The sequence below is a fragment of the Pteropus medius genome, unplaced genomic scaffold, assembly GCF_902729225.1.
Source record: "Pteropus medius unplaced genomic scaffold, Ma_sr-lr_union100, whole genome shotgun sequence".
In the NCBI taxonomy this organism is placed as follows: Eukaryota; Metazoa; Chordata; class Mammalia; order Chiroptera; family Pteropodidae; genus Pteropus; species Pteropus medius.
The window spans coordinates 23,114,576-23,124,751 of NW_024351729.1; the positions used below are offsets into that span (position 1 = coordinate 23,114,576).

General features: G+C 54.1%; 1 protein-coding gene across 1 annotated transcript; it reads left to right on the forward strand.

Moving 5' to 3' along the window:
* The first annotated feature begins 694 nt into the window (after nucleotides 1–694).
* On the forward strand, nucleotides 695–7,762 carry DES (desmin). Its single transcript, XM_039844857.1, has 9 exons — nucleotides 695–1,361; nucleotides 2,336–2,396; nucleotides 2,511–2,606; nucleotides 2,757–2,918; nucleotides 3,056–3,181; nucleotides 3,582–3,802; nucleotides 5,056–5,099; nucleotides 6,628–6,710; nucleotides 6,918–7,762. The coding sequence occupies exons 1-9, from the start codon at nucleotides 781–783 to the stop codon at nucleotides 6,957–6,959; spliced, it is 1,416 nt and encodes a 471-aa protein (XP_039700791.1). The 5' UTR covers nucleotides 695–780; the 3' UTR covers nucleotides 6,960–7,762.
* Nucleotides 7,763–10,176: the final 2,414 nt, after the last annotated feature.

The following is a 10,176-nucleotide window of genomic DNA, read 5'->3' on the forward strand; positions in this document are numbered from 1 at the left end:
GTGGGGTGGGGGGCGGAGAGGAAAGGGCCTGTACTAATCCAGAGGGAAACTGAGGCTCAGAGATAGAACCCATGTGCCCATGGACATACCTGAGCAGGCCTGCTCTGACCAGGGTTGCTCTCTGTCCCCATGGCACCCTCCCTCCCTTGGGTCTGCCTAGAGACCCTCTGCCTCTAGGCCTGGTGATCTCCTGGTCTTTGTCAGAGCCCTCCCAAATCTCTGCCACTTGCAGAGAATCTTTAGAAAAAAGGTGACTCGGAGCCTTTCTTGGGATCAGGCCTTGTCCCTTCAGGAAATGATTCAACGTCTCATCTTTGAGCAAAAAGCAGACCCTCAAATTAAATAGAAGCCTCTCCCAGGCACTCTCCCTTGACCACCCCCAGGACAAGGCAGGCACCCACGGGAGAGAGGGGCCTGCCTGGGGGATTTCAGACATGCTTGCTGCCGTGGTGAAGCCGTTGGCAGGCCAGCCCATCTTCTGCTCTCCTAGGTCCTCCAGCCTCTCCCATAACCCTCATGGGCCCCCCACCAGCCGGCTAAGGGGCGCAGGCCTCTTGTTGGGGAGCTGGCTTCCCCGCCCCCACGCCAGCGGCCGCCCTTTCCTGGCAGGACAGCGGGATCCTGCAGCTGTCAGGGGAGGGGTGGCGGGGGCTGATGTCAGGAGGGATACAAATAGTGCGGACGGCTGGGGGCTCTGTCTACCCTAGCCGCATCCACTCTCCGGTCGGCCGCCTGTCAGCCGCCTCCTCCTTGCCGCCCAGCCTCGCCCGCGCCGCCACCATGAGCCAGGCCTACTCATCCAGCCAGCGCGTGTCCTCCTACCGCCGCACCTTCGGCGGGGCCCCGGCCTTCTCGCTGGGCTCCCCGCTGAGCTCGCCCGTGTTCCCGCACGCGGGCTTCGGCTCCAAGGGCTCCTCGAGCTCGGTGACATCCCGCGTGTATCAGGTGTCGCGCACGTCGGGTGGGGCTGGGGGCCTGGGGTCGCTGCGGGGCAGCCGGCTGGGTTCGGCCCGCGTGCCCTCCTCCTCCTACGGCGCGGGTGAGCTGCTGGACTTCTCGCTGGCCGATGCCGTGAACCAGGAGTTCCTGACCACGCGCACCAACGAGAAGGTGGAGCTGCAGGAGCTCAACGACCGCTTCGCCAACTACATCGAGAAGGTGCGCTTCCTAGAGCAGCAGAACGCGGCGCTCGCTGCCGAGGTGAACCGGCTCAAGGGCCGCGAGCCCACTCGGGTCGCTGAGATCTACGAGGAGGAGCTGCGCGAGCTGCGGCGCCAGGTGGAGGTGCTCCACAACCAGCGCGCCCGCGTCGACGTCGAGCGTGACAACTTGCTGGACGACCTGCAGAGGCTCAAGGCCAAGTGAGCGCCGGGTGCTCCCAGAACCCCTTTTCCACGGGCTGGGCGCCTGGGACCCTTTCCTGCCCCAGGCAGGGAGAAGGCCACCTACTTGTGTCCCCCAAGAGGAGCTAGACTTAGGGTCTTTCCCCTGTGCCCCCACTCTGACAAGCAGGGGTTTTATTGGGGTGGAAATGGGAGACCTTGGAAGACCAGATGCCCTATGGACAGCCCCCTAAAAAAGCACCCGAAGATGCCGCGGTGATGTTGTTGGGGGTCAGGCAGGCAAATGGGTGGAAGAAGGAGACCCGATGCAGTCAGAGGGGAAAGGGGGGTTTGACAGGAGACAAGGAAACCCAGGGCTCCTGGGAAGGTCAGGGGGTGAGGAATCCAAGCGTAGCTCAGCTCATCTGTGACGGGGCCCTGGGGAGGGAGTTGGGGAGGGACTCTCTGTCCCTGGGCCTGGCTAAAACTGTGCCATTTCACAGGCGAATGGGTAAATCAGAGGAAAGGGGAAAATGGGTTGGGGGCTGCAGCCCTCAGAAAGCTTAGGGGACAGGAAGGCGGGCTCCACCCGACTCCACCAGGCTCCTAGTACTGAAGGACAGCAGGTACTCATGGGTCCTGCATCTGAGAGCCCGAGTGAGCAGAGTCACCGCCTTGCCACCCAGGTCACAAACATTAGTTGAGTACCTACATGGGCCAGGCTGGAGCTGGGAACCAGGAACGCAGAAGTGGATAAAAAAATAGACACTGTTCTAATCCCAGGGAGGTCACAATCTGGTAGGGACATAGACTTCCAGGGTGTGGCTGTAGGACAGAGATTGGGCCATTTTCTGTTCCCTCCCCAGGTGGGCGGGGCCTCCTATCTCTACCCAACGGCCAGCCCTTCTTTCCCTGTCCTGAGCCCATTCCCTGGGCAGCCTCAAGCCAGTCATCTCCAGGGCCGGTTTTATCACTGCCAACTAACTGTCTGTTCTGTCTATCTGTCCTCCCAGGCTGCAAGAGGAGATTCAACTGAAAGAAGAAGCAGAGAACAATTTGGCTGCCTTCCGAGGGGTGAGCCCTATTTGGTCCCACAGCAGCTTTACCTCTCTGTTCCCCTGTATGGCCCCTGGTCTCCCCCTGCTTTGGTGATAGGTGACCCTGTTCCTCTTGTTTGACCTCCCCCAGGATGTGGATGCAGCCACTCTAGCCCGCATTGACCTGGAGCGTAGGATTGAATCTCTCAACGAGGAAATTGCATTCCTTAAGAAAGTGCATGAAGAGGTATACCCTGGGCCCTCCTCCTTAGAGTCCTAATATGCTGGATGAAAGCAGGTGGCAAGGGGGGGTTGGTGGTGGTGGCCTCTGGGGATAGGGATATGAGGGTGCTGTGTGGGGTCTGGGAGGGGACTGAAGCCCAGCTGCACCCTGCAGGAGATCCGAGAGCTACAGGCCCAGCTTCAGGAACAGCAGGTCCAGGTGGAGATGGACATGTCCAAGCCAGACCTCACCGCCGCCCTCAGGGACATCCGGGCCCAGTACGAGACCATCGCGGCTAAGAACATCTCAGAAGCTGAGGAGTGGTACAAGTCAAAGGTGGGCAGCCTTGCTCCTCTGCCCAGTCTGGAGGTGGTTTCTGTGGCTCCATCCATGGGGAGAAGGGTGAGCTGGAGTCTCCATGCTCTCTTGCCCACCCCGACCTGCATCATCTCAGGGCCCTTCTCTGCCCTTAGGTGTCCGACCTGACCCAGGCAGCCAACAAGAACAATGATGCACTGCGCCAAGCCAAGCAGGAGATGATGGAGTATCGACACCAGATCCAGTCCTACACCTGCGAGATCGACGCCCTCAAGGGCACTGTGAGTCCCTGCCCACCTTGCCCAGCTCAGCCCTTCCTGCCTGTAGCTCACACCCTCATTCTCTGACTTTGGGCCCATCGCATAACCTCTCTGGGCCTCTTTCTCCTCATATCTGTCACAGGGGTAAAAACAGGTGGATTACCAGTTGGGCTGTCAGGAAATCATGGGGCTCCTATGTGGGGGTGAGGAGGCCAAACAGCCATGCTCTCTTTCATCAATTCTATTCGATGAATTTCTACATAACACATCATTTGGGTTCAAGGTTCCCTGACTGAGAATTGTTTCACAACTCTTGGACTTGATTATCTGGGGTTGCTCCCAACCCCAGATGTCTGTGTCTCTATTCATCCTGTGTTCCCCCCAACAACCTGACTTTGACCTCTGCACCTGTCCCCTGCAGAACGATTCCCTGATGAGGCAGATGCGGGAGCTGGAGGACCGCTTTGCTAGTGAGGCCAGTGGTTACCAGGACAACATTGCTCGCCTGGAGGAAGAGATTCGGCACCTCAAGGATGAGATGGCTCGCCACCTGCGGGAGTATCAGGACCTGCTCAATGTCAAGATGGCCTTGGACGTGGAGATTGCCACCTACCGAAAGCTGCTGGAGGGCGAGGAGAGCCGGTGAGGGGCGAGGCCCTCTACAGCACTGGCAGTAGAGTTCTGGAGGGTGCAGAGGGGCCCATTCCTTCCCTAGGTGGGAGGCTCAGGATCACCTCAATAAGATCTGGAAACAATTTTATACAAGAGGCCACCACTCCACTAATTGCAGAATTAACCAAGGCCACCTGGGTAAAAATTGATTTAACTAATAGCTTTTATAAAAAGAGAAATGTAAGTATTCCCTCTTCTACCTTCAGAATTAAGAACCAGCAGCATAAAATCACGTTCAGCAACTGGTAATAAAATATTACTGACGGTCAGGGGAGAGATAAGAGCAAAGGGGAATGATGAAGAGGGAAAGAGAGGCGGGCACATAGAGATAGACAGAGGGAGAAGCAGAGAGCCTTGGACGCAGGGAGAGGGAGAGGGTGCATGTGTGTGCACACACTCATATGTGTTCATATGAGAAGAACCAGAATAATATGCTCGACATGTCAACTCACCTCTAGACACAGAAAACAACATACGACTGAAAGGGGACACAAGGGAACCTTCTGGAGTGAAGGAAATGTTCTGTATCTTGTTTTAGATGGGTAGTTATAGGGATACAGATGATAAAAACTCACTGGATTACACACTAAGGGTCTGTGTATTTAACTATATGCAAACTTAACTTCAATTTAAAGTAGGTCATTAACTCAGAAAAATGATACCCATTGATATTCATAAAAATGATAATATCTGAAGTTTTAAAAAAAATCAGCAGACATGTTAGATATAGACTTACGCATAGAGAGAGTTCAGATATTGTAGAATGCCACTTACATAGAATAACTTTTTAAGATAGCATTACATCTTCCCGGCACTAGGCATAAATGGGGATGGCAGCTCCTAGAACTTGGCCTGGCCGGAGGGTGGGCACACACAATGGATGTCTCCCACAGCTGCTATCAATATATCCTGCAGTGTCGGGAGTAAGAAGGGAATCCTTCTTACTGATGAGCTGGAGAGTGCAGTGGGGTTGGGGGTCCTGGTGTCTTATCAGCAGGTCAGAGATGGACTGGGTGAACCTTCCAGAAGGGACAGTTCCTGGGACAGCTGGAGTTGGCCTTTGACCCCATGCTTTGAGCAGCGTGATAGTGGGAGTGCTGAGGTCCATGAGACTGAGACAGCTGAGGATGGCGTTAGCGAGGACCAGGGCAAGTGCTGATGAGTGGTCACAGGGAGACATGGAGGGTCCTAACCCTTTGGGGATTTGGTCTCTCCCCCTTCAGGATCAACCTCCCTATCCAGACCTTCTCTGCCCTCAACTTCCGAGGTGAGTACATGTTGGCAGGTGGAGGCTGAGGTCACCAGGGGCAGAAGTCCAGCATGGGCATCGCCCAAGGCCAGCCAGGAGGAGAGGAGACAGGGCTGGGATTCGGGGGAAGAGAAACAGGGCTGCTGCAGGGGCTTGGGGAAGTTTAGAGGCATGTTCTGACAGAGAGCATTTTATTTTATTCATTTTATTTTGTTTCATTTCATTTGATTTCATTTCATGGTACTTTATTGACCATGTCCCCTGCACCTTCTGGGAATATAGAGCATCAGCGAACAGCTTCTGTTCCTTGATATACCAAAAACTCTGAAGGAACCTTGGTTATCCTTAGGGGCCTGGCAGCAGGAGCATCTAGAACCATACATGCTGGGCTACAAGGCACCCACCACCTATTGCCTATTTGGGAAGCTGCCAAGCACCCCCCACCCCCACTCCCACCCCCTGCTGCTTGTTGAATACCTCCAGTTTGCTGGAGCAAGATGTTGGATGCATGTTTAAAATAATGGAGCCAAACCTTAGCAAAGCCAAACAATTAGAAGAAGGAGCTCCTAGGGCATTCTGCCATTCTGCCATTAGTAATATGCAGATTGTGTGGCTTTCCAACCCCTGAGAGCAGAAAAACACACTATAATGACACATTAGGAAAGGAATTTGGAGTCCTTGGCAGCTTCGCCTTTCCTAGATCAAACCATTTATATCTTCGATGTTCATTTCCATCAGGAAAGAATACACGCTGTGCTCCACCGAGTTACAACGTTTATCACAGGCTGATTGCTCGCTAAAGCAAATTCACGACCACCAAACTCTTAATACCAAGGACCTAAATTTGACCTTTCCTATAAAACTCAGAACCTCTCTTGTTAGTTAATAGTTTATACAGAAACCACGTATGAGCCTTGCATTCAAAACCACTTCGTGCTCTTTGAAATTTATAGTTCTGTGGCCATGATAGGGCAAGTGTCATGGTCACCATATCACAAAGAGGAAACCGAGGCACAGAGGGGCAAGTCACTGGCTTCCAACACAATGAATCAGTGACTGGCTCTTGTCCGTCTCTCTTACGTTAAGACATCCATTTACTCATCTGGAGTCTTAAAGGGGGCTGGGTACCATGAGGTCCTCCAAAAGAGTATCTCGGGACTGGGCTTTGGGGTTCTAACTGTCAGGGTACAAATTAATTCAAGACTTTCCTGCAGCCCAGGGGTGGAGAGTGGCGAGGAGGTGTGTGGAGGATGGGAACGCTGGGTGGCCTGGGCCTCAGGGGTCCCGCCCGTCTGAACCAGGCCACACCTGCAGCACCTCTGTTGGCTTCTGATCCCATCTCAGCTCTGGGATCTGCAGAGCCACTTATTAGGTACTGGGCTCAAGGACAGTATCGTGATAAAAGTCTTGCTCAAAAAGTACCAGGCCCATCTTGAGGGGGTGGGAGTCTTTTGGGCTCTGCCCTGTGGGAGCAGGGATGGACTCCCAGCCCCTGGAGCAGCCTAGGCTCAGGCCCAAGCTGAGCATGTGGATGGATCTGTCACAGAAACAAGCCCTGAGCAAAGGGGTTCCGAGGTCCATACCAAGAAGACAGTGATGATCAAGACCATTGAGACCCGGGATGGGGAGGTGAGCGGTCTTCTTGGTCCCCTTACCCTTGGTGGGGGCCATGGAGTGTGTCTGGGGGGCTGTCACCCAGGTGCTTTCTGCCAGCTGTGCTTGTTGAAGCCCCCACCTAGGGGAAGCAGGGGGCCTCCCATGCTGGGTGGGGACAGCTGGCTGTGGTGCCATTCTCCTGCCAGTACTGGAGTGGACTGGGATTCTCTTCCTTTTCAGGTCGTCAGTGAGGCCACACAGCAGCAACACGAGGTGCTCTAAAGCCGGAGACCCTTCTGCCACCAGAGACCGTCCTTGACCCTGTCCCCACTGCCCCCTAAAGCCAGCCTCCTTCATCCCAGGCCACCACACCCAGCCACAGTGTTCCCCTCACAGCCTCCGACGCCTGCTCACCACCTACCCTTCGTGGTCCCCACAGGGGACATGGCCCGTCCCTGCCTGGCACAGGGGGTCCCCAGCAGTTTGAGTCCTGGATGTTGGAAGCGAGTGAGCCTAACTCTCAGCTACCCCTGAGGTGTGCTGGGTAGGGCCCAGATGGAGCCAAGGCAGAGAGCGGTGACCCTGCACCTGCCACCTCCGTGACCTCAGGCTCTAGCCTCTTCTGGCTTTGGAGAGCCCTTCTCCAGCTCCCCAGCAGGGTGTTGGGACCCACAGGGTCAGGATCGAGCCCCGTGGACCTCTCCACTCCCCAGCCCGGGTCATAGAGAAAGAGGGCTTCCTCCTCAGTAACCTAGGCAGGTAACTGGGGGACTAGCCCTCTGTGGAGACTGCTGGGGGGCACTCACCAACCCCATGGTCCCATATGTTCCCAGGGTGGGCTTAGCAAGCAGGGGCTATAAGAGGGAACCCCCGAAGGTGCCAGATGTGGGAGCAGGAGATTCGGAAGGAGAGATGGTGGGAGAGATGCTGAGAGGAAAGAAGACGAGAGAGGCAGAGAGCGGTCTCAGGCGGGTGGCAGGGGTGCCCACCTCCCTGTGCCTGCCCCTCCCCCACCGCAGGGGCTCAGCACAGAAACAATAAAAAGATAAGCACAAGCCTAGTGATGTCCCCTGCTGTCTTGACTGCCAGGTCTCCTCCAGGGGCCCCCAGGGCCCTGTCGTACTACTCCTTGTGATGGACTGTGTACTGCCCTCATGCCCAGCCAGACTGTCCCCCAGGGCCTGTCATCCCCTCTATTCCCAGAGCCTCCCAGTCTTGTTGTTTGGGCATAGCATATGGGGGAGGAGGCTGGGCAGGCGGTTTTTGTTGGGGAACCACAAATAGCTCCTGTTAGGCTCCAATTCTGGGACTGCCTGCCTTGGACCTCCTGCCGCCCCTTCGGATCATCAGGGCCCAGGGACACCACCTGCAGCTCTTTTTGAAGGTCGCCACTGCTCCCCAGAGACAGGACCTGAAGTAGGACTCCCCTAGTTCCTTCCCCAAAGAAGCTTACAGCCTCTTCCCATTAAACCTGCCTGCACACCCTTTAGGCACAAGGGCCAATTCAAGAAGAATGACAATGTTTAAGAAAGTGGAAAGCTCTATCTTGCTCTTGGAGAACACTCAATACTCTAAAGCTGTTCATTCATCCTCTATTAATAATCTATAATTTCAATGCAATGTTCTCTCAATTAAAATACTAAAGGGAAATTTTGAGAGAATTTGGGAAGATAGGAGGAGAACGTAAGACATATGAAAATAAAATTAGGAAATCGTGGAATAAAGTATTCACACAGGTGTGTTAAAGGTTTCCGTGGGAAGCCTTGATTATTCAGTGTAGGGCTTGGAGGCAACTGGGTTGCCATGGGGGCAGGAGTTAAGGCTGTCTCTCTTTTCAAAGAATAAATTCCGGGTGGATCAGCAATTTAGGAAGCTTGATGGGTCCGTGTAGGTCTCAGCCTTCCTGTCACTTCTCAGAGATTTAAAGGATTACCCTTTAGAGACCAGAGAGGGTAGAGATCACAAACACAATAAATTCACAGTCTGTAGGTGAAATAAACCTAATGGGGTTTCAGTCTTCAGGTCCCTAGTCTGAAGTTCCTTTTTTTTTTTTTTCCTCCCTCAGAAACTTCTAAAAACCTTTCTGGTGTCTTTCTTCCCTCCTTGGGCCTCGCCCACAAGTTGCCCCTTTTCCTCTGGATTGTGTGGTCCCTCCCTCCTTCTCTGTGATATTTCTTTACTTTTTCCCTGGGAGCATCTGGGGCTACACCCCAGGTCCCTACCCTCAGCCACTGGTGATTCCCGGTTACTGCTTTCCCCCAGTGCTGCAATGGGGGTGAACCCTGCAGGCCCCAGAACTATGCCAAGTAACATGTAGCAGAGCTCCAAGTGAAATTAGAAATGACATTTCCAAGGTCTTCACACCGAGATAGAGGGGGATGGATGGGTGAGGGGCTCCTTGATCTTGAGCCTCTGGCAGCCCCGGAGACTGAGCTAGTCTCTGTGAGAGAACCACCTGGGGGAGGCTGGGCCCAGGTGGCTAAGAGGTGGTGTGTGTATCTGTGAGTAATTTCCGGAGGCTCTTGGTTCCTTCTCCCCTCTGAACGAGTTATGTGCGCTCAGCTACCCCAGAAAGGACAAAGGGACACATAGGTCAGGGAAGGTCTGAGAGGCAGCCCCACCTTCCAAAGAAAAGCTTAGGTGCAGAATAGTCAGTAAAGGTGGAGGGAGTGTAGGACTCTTAGACTCATATCTCAAAGGAAACGACCCCCACAATAAAAAAATTCCTTCTCAGGCCTTGCCCCAGCACCTCGATGAGCAGTCTTCGAGCTCCGCTTGAGTGCCTCCCATGTCAGAGAACTCACTACCTCCATGGTGGCCCTTTCCAACTGGGCATAGGTCTGAAAGTCTGAAAACTCTTCCTCTTCAGTTCACATCTGTGTCCTCTGATGACTATCCCTAGAGAAGAGAGGAGTCCCAGACTCACCCCGTCTCCCCCAGTGGGGAAGCATTTTCTGAGCAGAGGCTTCCTGAGATTAGAAATTCTGGTTCTAAACCCTTGGCTTTGCCTCTCTCCTTGGGAGCTAGACAGTGACCCAGGGAAGCTGTGAGGGCGAGACAGATGTGGTGCTCCTGGAGAATGGACAAAAAAAACTCCAAAAGATCTGGGTCTCGTGTGTGGTCATACACACACACCCCATCGGCTCCACAGCAAAATCTCTCCCTGCTCCTGGGGACACTTGGCATCTTCTTCAAGACTCTGAACATTGAGAAATAAGAGGGCTCACAGAAGAGTGACCGGCTTCCCATTGGACCCATGAGACTATCTCAGATCCCACCTGAGGATGTGTAGCAGGAAGGACTGTGGAGGCAAATGTGCCCCTAATCCAGGAACTAATACTTTCCTACCCTGCCCATTCGCTCTGGCGACCCTCCCAGCCCCTGTCCCTTGAGACAACACATTCTACCCATTCACCTTTTCCTTGTTCTCATCTTACCACAAGTTTGCCCAGGACACATATGCAAATACATTAGTGGTTTTTCATTCAACACCTAAAAT